Genomic DNA, 12,330 nt, shown 5'->3' with positions numbered 1-12,330 from the left:
GAGCTACATCTTGCATTTGCTGCAGGTGGAAGGAACAGCCACATTAGTCCTGGTTTAGCTGCAACAGTTTACTTTTGGCCACTGGGTACCTTGTGACCTCAATTAGGAAGGATCATTGCAGGCTGTAGGGGCTGGAGTAGATATGAGCTGCTCTTATCAGCCAGGTCAGCTTAATCCTCCTCCATTAGGAAGCACAAAGCATTTCATAACACAGTAACTTCTAAAATCTGAGTACCTGATTCTGGTTACAAGTCCTGAGAAGTCTTTGTCCAAAGGAAGAGAAAAACAAAAACCCCAGAACAATCTCCCAAAAGCTATTTTCTACTGCTAAGCTGATATTTCCATTGTTGGACAAAGGATGATAGTGGAACAGCCTCTTAAAGGCACACAAAAAGCACATGGAACAAAGACTGCTGCTGCCTGCAGACAGTTTGGAAAGCAGAACAAATTTAGATATGCAAAAAAAAAAACATCAATAGCAAAGTTCAAGCACTGATACTTGAGGAATAACACAGGATTGTTCTATAATAAAATCACATTACAAGAAACATCTTTTGTCTTCCCACATAAAGCTGTAACACAGAACTTCATAGCTTGTCAGTGTTCCACATACATCCTAGAAACACTGTCCAAGACAGCTTCCCAGCCTATTTTAAATCTCCCTGTAAGGGAGGTGATGTACTGTATTTACATCCAAGCCTTCAATATATAAAGGAAGAACTCATGGCTTGTTGTTTTGTTAAAAAGCAAAACACAAAATCAAACCCACACAGACATTTACCTCAGAGGTCTGGTTAAGTGAAAATGATTCATTCTTCAGCGGTAACATTAGCACAGATTTCATCTTTTTGCTTTCTGCATAGTCCACAGGCCGCAGACCAAATATATTACTGGCAAAACAAGCACAGATGGGTTTAAGTAAATAAAATGTGACTTGATTCTTAACTAACCAAGCATATTAGCTGGGCAGCTTTCCCTCCCACTTTCTTATTAATATGTAATTTCAGCTAAAAGCACAAAGCTTCAAGTAAGAATTGCATCCAAGACAGATGGATGCTGAATTACAAGCTGTTGCATTCGGCTGAGGAGTAAGGGATGTTCAGAGCAGAATGTTCAGTTAAATAAACAAACCACAGTCCCTATTAAACTGTCTCAAGATGCACTTTGATATCATTTGCAAGACCCAGAAATTTCAGCTTTAATCTTTCATTGCAGTCATATAACCAAGAAATGTATTTTTGGCTTATCCATTTGCCATAAAAGACATGTCAGAAGACTCTCTGTAGTGTATTAAACATGGGAGCTTGATGTGGTAGTACTTTTATGGGAAAAGCTATCTGCTTCCTACTTGGGAACTACAGCACCCTTGCACTTGCAAAATCTGAGTGTACATCTCATTTTCCATCGGTGTACTGTTCCACAGAACACATTATAGCCAATTCAGTCAGATTTTAGTTGGTTTGCCAATTTTGTTCAAAGCTATTGATTTGCAGGTGGCACCTCATAGTTATTAGCTGTGCTTCCAGACTGATTTCCTCTTTTCGCACTCCTCAGACAGAGGCGATTGCTATAAACACATCAAACTCAGCCATGGCTTCAATTTCTTCTTCACACAGCTTTGCTGCTGCAGGACAGTAGTGAGGGGATGAAAGCCTGAAATTGCAGAACAGGTATCATTGCCATTAGCAAACAGGAGCCTCTGCCAGCACTCTGGGGAAAGATTCTACTTGCTTTGCCCTTTGTGGCAATAATGGCTGTTGCAGCTGATCCTCTTCTGCCCACCTCAGGCAGCTCTGGCTCTCCAAAGGCACAATAAGAGCTCGTTATGGAGGGGAAGCTCGTCCTGAGAACAAAGCCCTGACTCAGAGTCTGAAACCTGGCAAGCTTAGTCATCTAACAATGAAACATTTAAAGAGGTCATAGGACCACTGCAGCTTTGAAGAGCTCTCTCTTGGCCACACATTTCTGTGCAGAGTGGGAAGTTTTACAGGGAATTCCACATAAGGCCATAACCCAATCCAGCCCAAAGAGCAGCTCAAGTTATTAAGTCTCCGCTCTGACTTAAGTAGGAGGCTTTGGCCAGCACTAAGCTGACAGATGAGTCTGACCCCAGCACCCTTCTGTACCCCTGGCTGAGCACTGCTCACTAACACAGCCCCTGGGGAAAACAACAATCCACACAAATCCCCCACAGAACAGCCCAGGATGGTATTTTACACTATTACCATCCCAAGCTCTTCTGTGCTACTAATGAGCACAGTGCAGGCATAATACAAACTCTGCAGACTGAAAGACAGTTGGTTAAATCCCTGCCCAGGCCTGGGAGTTGCAGCCCATTAAATATTGTCATGCTGTTCCTCCTTTGTCATGCATCATCAGGGTAGCTCTTGCCCTTTCTTTAAATAAGGCCAATATTCAACTCAAACTGCTGCAAGATACAGTTCCTTTGAACAATGCATCCAGAGAGGAGGGGAAATATATAAACATATCATCAAACACCCCAAAAGTCACCTTTAGACTAGTTGGCTGACCTTTCACTGTCAGCTAAGCAGGGGGAGGGAATCCCTGCATGTCAGTAGTAGAGATTTGGGAGTGCTTTTCCCTCCAAAGGCACAGTAAGGTTCTTGACTGTTGGAAAAAACTCATGAATGTTTACCATAGAAAAATACACAGACCACCCTAGTTAAATACAGAACATTTTTCGCCAATTGAACTGTACAAATACCAGCTCCAGCTCCTCCTTCTGTATTCACTTACAATTTTCTCCTACAGTTTTAAGCTTTAGCTGCTTCTTACTAGAGTGGTGTAATATGCTGGCCCATCATTATCCAGCATTGAAGAATGAAGGGCTATTTGTTGCATGTTAAGGTGGCATAGTTAAATTGTGACAATCTTTGGAGCTGAGGTCTGAAAAAGGAACACCAGCACAAGAGATGGTTTAAGAGTCTAGAATATTTACAACTAAACAGATTGTTGAGCTTAAGGAGAGTGTGAAATGTAGCTGAAAGAGGAGAAAAGAGGGTTTACATAATAAAAACCAATCCCAGGAACACATCCTAACAACAGATTTTCAAGTATGATAGTGCTGTAATTTACTTTTCAAAGAGAAAGGATGAAAACTATATTTGTAGCTTTTTAGTAAGGCAGAGGAATGGGAAACAAGCTTTAGGGAAATGGTGTTCACATCCATCTTTATCCAACCCAGCTGAAGAAGGGAAATCATTCACTTTGTTCTAAGACTAATTTTTACCCAATATTCAAAACCAAATTAGACATGCATATTACATCCACCCTAACACACAAACAGTGTTTTCAGAAATACCAATAACTCTGTGTGCTCCTCCTACAAATCTGGGTTTGTTGGGAATGGGTCCAGTGCACATGATGAGTTCAGACTCAACAGGAAGACAAAATTGTTTCTGCTAGAGAGAAATGAGCGAGGTGTTTAAGCTGGAATACAAGGTCCCCAGCGCATCCTTCTTTCTACCAGAAGGCAAGTGGGCTTTCTGGAAGTTTTTTTTAAACATTCCAGAGTCATATGTACATTTGGGTGCAAGCAGCCTCCTGTTAGCCAATTAACAAGTAGGGGGCTGTTACAGCTGGAACAAATCCAATCCAGGAGTAAGATGGCTGTTCTGAAAACAAAGAGGACCCCAGTGAAGAGCAACTCAACCAAATCTTCTGAGTATGATTTTCCATGAAATTACATAATACTTTGTAATTCTTTGTAATCAGGACTTTTAAGCAGCTCCACAAACCAAGTTTTGCCCCAGCCCCACAAAAGAGTTCAGGAGTGAATGGAAATCCTGCAGCCAGGTCTCTTAACTTTCAGACCACCAACTCCCATGTGGAAATCTAACTGGCTCAGAGCTCTCCAGGCAGCACCTGGATTTTAGGAGTGTGCTAAGTAGAAACCTTTCCTGAACCTGACAGAGGGGAAAAAAACCCTAATCTGTGTAGCCAGAAAGACCATCTGAGATATCCAAACAGAGCCAGGATTTTAATTAACCTAATGTCAGCAGGAAGTTCACACAATGTCTTCTACTTAGGCAGCAAAGACCTGCACTATCTTGACTCAGAATAAGGAGACAAAATTACATCAGTGCTATGGGTCTAATGACTCCTGGAATGACTGCAGGTTATAATAATTTTCGTCCCTGTGCTATTCATAATTGAGGACCATGGTCTAGCCCTAAGCATTCCCACAGGTTTGTTCAGAGTCAGACTCACAACCACTACACCTAAAAAATAGAGCATGACAACAGTTTTTACTAATGCTAAACTTACTGTGCATGAAGAACTGTAAAGACAGCCCATTTGAGTGAAAGCATTTAGGAAGTACTGTGAAATTGCAAATGCACAGATCTAATTTTTCAAATCACTTGGCTTGCTGTGAAGCAAAGAAAAGAATTCAAGCATGTTGAAAAAAGACATAGAAATAAAAATTAGTTATGTGTAGGAGATTAATGTAAAAAAATTAACAGGACCAGTAGGACAATTAATAGGTCCACTGGTTCATGCAATATTTTTCATTTGTAGTTTGTATCTCCCCCAGTCAGGGAAAACTTCAAGGAAGTTGTGGACAACTGAAGTGCCACAACTATTAAATCTCACAGCTTTCCAAAAAGAAATTTTGCCAAGGAATAAGGAAATCCCAGGATTAATTTCTGGCAAAAGAGGAAGCCCTCATCTGTTCTTGCTTGGTCCAAAAGATATGTGGCTGCTTCCTGTTATACAGAGCTATTTCTTAATGCACAAGTTAACATGAAAGGAGAAAAATACAGCCTGAAAGGCACTTGGAATGTACCCACTTGATGGGTCTGTGAATATCTGATATCTAATTTTGAAATGGCAAAATCTCAGCTCTGTGGATAGGGTTGTACCTCACCCACTGAGGTTTCCCAGGAAGCAGCTGTAGCTTCCAGATAAATCCTACATCCCTCCACAGACCAGTGAGTCTTACCTGCCTTTGGACCTGCTGTCAGTCATTACTGCACACCTTTAAAATAAATTTCACCTGGCACAAGTGAGTATCATGCTAAATTTCCAAACTACTGCCCTAAGCAGGCTGTTCAATGCAAACTCTGTTTTTGTTCCAGTAGATTAACTATTGAACACACAAGGGACATTAAGACACAAAACTGAGTTAATTCTACTGTTAAGACAGCAGCAAGACATCAGTCACTCCTGTGAGGTTTCACACTATATATTTCATGGTGTCCCAAGTAACATTTGAATGCATTTATCATGTTCACATTTTACTTAGCTTAGCTAAAGTAAAACACTTAAGTAACCACAGTGAGCTAATCAAACTTTCCTCCCTGCTCCTGTGAGATACAGAAGAATCACTTTATCCCACCACATTAAGGAGAGCCCTCTCCTTGGCTGAAAGTTAATTCACTGTAAGCCTCAAGAGCCTACAAAAGGACTCGAAAGGGTTTTATACACCAAAGAGAAAAAAGTGAACTAAAATTAGACCCAATTTATCCGTTTGACAAAATTGGTTTGGTATAGTCTTAGTTCACACACTGCACACCTCTCAAGTTAAAGCACTCATAAAGAAAATAAGCCTTGGAGATGCAAGTTCTACTCATCACTGCTTCAATTTCTACTGTAAAAAACATAAAATAATAATGTGAAGGTGAACATTAAGTACAAAGATGCCAATTACAACTAGCCATAATGAAATTAACTGTAATTGCACCATTTTAAGTGATCACCCTGTTCTCATCTCCTGCTTTCACAACTGTGGTCAGCTGGTTTCAGAGATCTAGGAGAAAAAGTCACTGAAGAAAAACAAGCTTCTTGGCAGATGTGACTCCATTATAAGGGTATCTGCATCTACTAGGAAGAAAGAATTAACTAAATGAAAAAGAATTAACCTTCTATATGCAAGAAGGTTCAAGTCCACTTACCTAGCCAAATCCAACCACTGCTTAATTAGGACTACAGCTGGCAGAGGCAGTGGCTGCAAAAACACCATGTAAGATTTGCAAAGTCATGATCCAGGGAAAGATCCCAGCATCATTCACTGCTGGAAGCTATTGGGGCACGGGAGGGAAGGGAGGCATGAGGCATTCTCAGGAGCCTCAGACACACTGTTCTTGTTTCTATTGTTTCTTGATAGCATTTGGAAGAGGTCAGCAGGGCAAGCCTGAACACTTGGCTTGTACACCTAGCTCTCTGTGGATTTAATTCTCTCTGTAAAAACAGGGGAGGGAAAACCCCAACCCCTTTCCATCATCAGTGCAACTGCAATGCACATGGTGGCATTTCAGCCAGAGATAGAGAGCCTACAGAAGATCTAGAAATTTTTCCAGGAGGGATGGACAGGACTGAATTTGTGCAACAGCACCAAGACAAATTACACAAAGATTAATGGCACCTACATTTGTTCTCAGAGATTTTAACTGATAATTATCTACATTCAAGCAAAAAGTTAAAGCGGGGCTTAAAGTTTACATAAATTTCCCCTTCCCTGACTAAAAAGCTTCTGTCTCAACAGAGTCATGTTTGCTCATGTAGAATGAGCTGAAAGAGGTTCAGCTTGACCTGTGTTTGTGTGAGCACATGCAGCAGAGACCAAGGCTAACAGGAGCCCTGCAGAGTCCACGGCTGGCATTTGGAGCCTGGGCTGTGCAAATCCACCAGAGCTGAAATCCTGCCACAACCCCACAGCAAAGCTGCTGGATGTGCTTTCAAACACCAGACAAACACATGGTAAATGCACGTGACACAACCAGCTCCTCATATTCAAGAGGCTTGAAAATCTCTGAAGCTGTCAGCTTTTCCAGATGCACTGGTCCTTGCTGCTCAAGAACAATGTGAAGATGAACAACTGATCCTTGTTTTACTTTTTCGTGCTGAAGTCTTGAGTTGAGTCAGTCTTGTTGCTTTGTTTCAGCTTTGTCTTGTTGTTTTTTAAACTCTAATATATTCAAGATTAGGACTTTATGAAAACCCTATGCTTTCCCACAAAGCACCTTAATTCTGTAAGCTTCAGGAGTGTGAATATTGAGAGCTGAAGTGATTAAGCTGAACTTGTTTATGCTTCTTCATGTGGCTGCCACAGAAACATCATCCTGTTGTGTTTCTATACACATATTCCTATTGACAAGTTGCACAGGACTCAGATTTATACACAACTCAAATTTATACACACAGGCCCTGGCACAACAACAGTACAACACCTAAAACTACATTTAGTGCCCAGAATACTAACAGGCTGCAGGGTTATTCATACACTGAAAGATTCTTTAGCACCTCCTATACACAAATGCCAAAGTTTTCAGGAGACTTACCTGTATAGAAGAGTCAACTGAAAATATTACTTTTCTTTTCTTTTTTTAATTAAAGGGTGTACCAAGGATTAGTGCTTTAATCCAGAAAGGCAAAAGTGAAAATTCCCAAACCTCAGCCTGTGTGTATGTCATTTGTGAAAACAGAAGAGACTGGAGCAAAATGCCTTCTGCTACCAAGTAATGTAGTAAAAGTAAAGAGACAGTAAAAGTGAAAAACCAGCTGTAGCAGTTCAAAACTCATCTAGCTCAGCATTTTATAGCTGACAGCAGCTATAGCAAGATGCCAACAGGAAAGTGTAAGATTAGGGTGCATATGTTGTTGCTTTCCTTTCCAGTACTCCAGCTATCTATGACTCAGGCGTCCTCAGAAAATCTTAGGACAAAACCAAAAGGAAAAGAAACACCCACCTGGTAAGCACAGCAGAGCACACATTTAACACCCACCCCCTCACTTCATACAAACCACATTTATCGCTAGCTCTGTTTCATATTCAGTTAACATCCCCTCTGGATGCTGTGCCGTGGTAAACGCCAGCAGCACTCCCATGTACTCACACAGCGTCCCGGGAGGCGCCGTGCAGGAGCAGCAGCTCCGCGATGGCCACGTGCCCGTTCCTGGCGGCGTCGTGCAGCGGGGAGTCGTTCTGGTAGCCCGTGGTGTTCACCAGCGCCCGGTGCTGCAGCAGCAGCTCCACCACCTCCCTGTGCCCGTGGTTACACGCCTCGTGCTGGGGGGAAAGCCACAGGGGGAGCTCAGGTGAAGCAGAACTCACAGGAAGACTGCCTTACATTCTTGACAGGAATTTACCTGGAAACCCAGCACTGACAAAAAGCCCTGAGAAGAACTGAACAAAGGCCAACTGTGTGCAAATTAGACCACAGGGAACAAAACCCTGCAGATTACAGGCTATCAGGAGTATTCTGCAGGAGAGGAAGAAGTCATGGTTGAAAAGAACCTTTTGTTTATTTTCTGTAATTCAATCGAGCAATTTTTTCACTCCACTACTTGATATATTTTCAAACCACTGAGGACATTAGGAACCCATTAAACACAGCATTGTTTTGAATTGATCATTTTCGAGTTATGCTAGTTGCAGAGTCACAGGCTGATCGATTTCATGGCCTGCCCTACACCCCAGCAAAGGAGAATGACACCTGGACAGGTCAGTGGTTGCTGATGAATTCTTTTAACCTTGTTTATCATCACTTCTTCACTTTGATATTTCAGCTCCCTTCAGACACATTTAGGTGACAGAGAATTATGCAGAGAGGAATAGAGGGATGAAGGGAAATCTGATTATAAGACAGATGACAGAAAGAAGTCTTCAACACTCACCAGTGGTGTCCAACCAGCATTATCTTTGACATTGGGATCTGCACCATTTTTCAGCAGCTGCTCCACAGCTGCTAAGTCACCCTACACAGGGAAAAAAACAGAGTTAAGAAAAAGTAATGAAGAAATTACAGAGATACAACACAAATTTGAGAGATGCACAATTATAAATTTAGCTGTAATAAAAATGTAATGATCTAAGCCTTCCATGTAGATATTGTAAGGATAACAAAAGCTCAACCTATCTGGAGACCACAGTTAATCATTGCTGCTCATTTAGAACCACCCGCACATTTTACACAAATACATATTTCTAGATAAAAACTATGCATGTAACAGAGTTAATTCAAAATAAATGGAAACATTTGTGCTAATTGCAATCTGTCCACTACAGTCAAAATTAAGGATTAGAGTCAGGAACATTTACCAAGAATTTCCTCGTTCTTCAGACTGGATTTTTTTCAAGCTAATCTAAATAACTGTCTGAAAACATAGGTGAAATAAATTAATAAGCCTGACAAGCTTCTAGAAATTGGTTTTCCACGAAAGAAAGAGCTTTATTTAACACTGCAATTACTACTTTATGCTGAATCTCACTGACATGTCCTCTGACAGTTATCTACCAAAATAGTTTTAATTTGCTTTTTGGAAAAATGCTATACTCAGCTTTCACTATAAGCAAGGAGGTGTGGAAAGGGTGGAAACTTATGCAGAAACTAAGGAAAAGAGGCTGAATAGAGATGAGGCAAAGGAAACAAAAGGGCAGAATTTGTGAATCAGAGGTTTTGACACCCTGAAAAACAAAGTTGATAATAAGATTGGAGCATATCCAGATGCAGCTATAAATAGGTAAAAAGGTGCCTGTGGAAGCTGAGGCAAGGAGATCTCTGCAGTGCAGGCCTAAATTATTATTTTAGGCAAAATAAAGTGTTTCAAGGCAACTGCTGACACTTTGCCTAGGCCAGGGTACTGAGATCCCAAATGAAGAGACTATAAACATATAAACTGGGATGTAGCCCTTGCTAAGGTCAAATATACAATATAAAAAAAAATCTGAAAGACAGAAGTTTAATCCATTATATATCAAGTTCAATGCCTTTGAGTACTGGAAAGTCAGGGAATGCCTAGGTGCTAATCACAGCAAGCCTTGGAAAAGGTGAGAGAAGATTATATTAAGCTTTAAATAAAATAAAAACAAACTTAATCTGATTTTGCTACTGAGAAACTCTTTGAAAAAACAAAATAGCTTTAATCTTTACTCTTTAAGTCAGAAAAAATATTAAGACAGACTGCACTGCAAAAAGAAATCCAGCAAGCAACAACTGCAAACTCAAAATTCACCAAAATAAATGCTGAGACTCACTGGCTTTACAACCATCAAGCAAATTAACACATCAGAGATAAATTTCATGCATTATATTCACAATCTGGATGTCCCAGCAAAATGTTACCTTTCAAAGCAATTAAAAGATTCTAGCAGCAGCATATTTTTTATGGTTGCAAGGTAACAGGCATACATCAAACCTGAGGAGTTACTCAGAGGCAGCCAAGACAGCGCTCAGCATTAAGATCCTTCCCGACAGAGAGAACACACAATTATCTATAATGAGCAAGAGCTGAGCTTATCATTTAAAGTTCAGTTTGCAAACATGTACTGCAAAGGGTTTGACATTTCAGGAGTACTGCTTTAAAGCAGGAAGCACAGCTAATAATTTGTGTGGGCATCAGATACTATCACAGCTTTTCAGATCAGTTATGTGAGCATCGATTTGTAAAACATTGCTGTGGCTTCATCAAAGGAAACGTTGCTGGTGTGGACACCAGGACTGACAACATCCCCTGACTTAAATCCAGGCTCACGTCAAAATTAGAAAATTGATGTTTTGCTGCTTACAGAAGATAAATATTGTCATCATGTCATCTGTAAATGGAACCTGCTTCCTACACCCAGCACTGAGCACTGAGAGTGACAGCAAGGAGGGAAAGCTGTCATGAGCTGTGCAGTGACTGGATGGGCGCTGCCAATCAGGATTACAAGAGAGATGTTAACAAAACAGAGCCAGGAGAATGTGCCTTTTATGTCCTCAGAGGATCTTCAGTCAGTCACCATAAGGTGAACATTTAGCTAAAAAAAGAAGACAACAAAATTTCAAGTGGCAGATCATTAACAGACATGTTATCAAGTCCCTCCTGCAAGCAGGACCACAATCACAGAATCATTTTGGTTGGAAAAGACCGTAAGATCATCAAATGCAACCATAGGTGCCTCTGCCATTTTGCCTGGATCTTCCAGAGGCTGATAGCAGGTTTAGATGACAAGTCAAGCCAAATAACTGTGATCCAGGAGTAAAAATAAAAGTGGCTCGGTTATTTTCCACATTGGCCGCTTCTATCAAAGTTGATGGAATTACTGATGTTTATAAGCTAATAAATGCTTTGCTAAACTCTAAACAAGAAAGAGTAAGAACCACAGAGGAAATCCCAAACACAAATACATCAATTCCATGTCTTCCCTCAACAAGAGACCGGAAGAAACTACACCTATTACTATGGAATGACTAATTCCAACATGCTGCATAAAGATGTGCTTTGACTAATGCTGAAATTAATTTCGCACATTTAGCTCCTTGAGTATATTTGATGCAGCAGGAAAATCACCAGTCTGCACCAAGAAGCCATAACCAGGGAACACAAGGAGAGACCCTCTTAGCAGTCTGCAGCAACAGAGGGGAAACGTTAAGTGGAAACACTTCTTGCTCAGAAGGAGAGAACAAGGCAAACACCAGGTAGAAAAGCGCTCCTACCATTAAGAATTCACAGGCAAGCGTTTATTCTGAAATCCAATTATCAATGAAGGATTACATCCAGCTCTTGAAGAGGCAGGAGCTACTGCAGAATGCAGAATTATCCATTCGGAACAAACAAAGCTCAGGACATTTCACGCTCATAACAAAGCTGAGCTGTGGTGACACGGCAGTACAGCCACGGGTTCGCTCTTCCTCGGCACCGCAGCTCCCGGAGCTGGGGAAACCGGAGAAGCAGGAAAGGCACTGGGGCCATCTGTTGGCAGAGCTGGAGCCGGCACTACCTGAGACAGGAGCATTTACAGGGCTTAAGCACTTCCTCCTCCCAAGGAGAATTTCGTTCCTGCAGCCACAGTTGGCATAAGACCAGAAAACCATCTCAGCTTGGCTTACACAAGGTTGTTGGAGGTTTTTTATCCTTTTCCCTCAAGTCCTGAATTTAATACATGTGGTTAAGAACTGCAAGTGTCCTTTTAGTCCTATTTTACAGGTTTTTTTTTTCATTTTGCCCTTTACAACTTCCATTAATCAAGGTGTTTTTCATCAAAAAGTCAAATTACTAAATAAATGAAAACATTCTACCAGAAAACATTCTACCAGTTAATGAGAGAGATCCAACTAATTTAGGACAGTACATGAAGATGAAGCTAAAAAGCTGTACTCCTTCAACCAAATATTTCTTCTTTTCTTTACAAATTTAATCAAGCAACTGCAATCTTTAGGTCAAACAAATGAACAAAAAAGACCCCCTTTCAAACACAATGCCATTTTCTTGTTTAAGCTGTGGGGGAACTAGATTTTTTACAACTCATAAATGGTCAAGGAGGACAAATATGAACTGAAGAGCTTATAGGAGTTGTGAACTCTTCCCAGGATCCTGCAGATTCTCCCT

The 12,330-nt window shown here is 40.9% G+C and overlaps 1 protein-coding gene across 1 annotated transcript in view; it reads right to left on the bottom strand.

The window, feature by feature from the left end:
- BARD1 (BRCA1 associated RING domain 1) overlaps nucleotides 1-12,330 on the bottom strand; it is a 40,632-nt gene that overhangs the window by 12,777 nt on the left and 15,525 nt on the right. The window contains exons 5-7 of the mRNA XM_002189036.7: nucleotides 8,638-8,718; nucleotides 7,857-8,029; nucleotides 782-890 (exon numbers count right to left, since the gene is read on the bottom strand). Of these exons, the coding sequence (XP_002189072.5) occupies nucleotides 782-890; nucleotides 7,857-8,029; nucleotides 8,638-8,718 (363 nt within the window). The remainder of the gene's footprint in view (nucleotides 1-781; nucleotides 891-7,856; nucleotides 8,030-8,637; nucleotides 8,719-12,330) is intronic.

This window comes from Taeniopygia guttata, chromosome 7 (assembly GCF_048771995.1).
Source record: "Taeniopygia guttata chromosome 7, bTaeGut7.mat, whole genome shotgun sequence".
In the NCBI taxonomy this organism is placed as follows: domain Eukaryota; kingdom Metazoa; phylum Chordata; class Aves; order Passeriformes; family Estrildidae; genus Taeniopygia; species Taeniopygia guttata.
The sequence above is the reverse complement of the archived record's forward strand: the minus strand, read 5'-3'. Positions and strand labels throughout refer to the sequence as shown.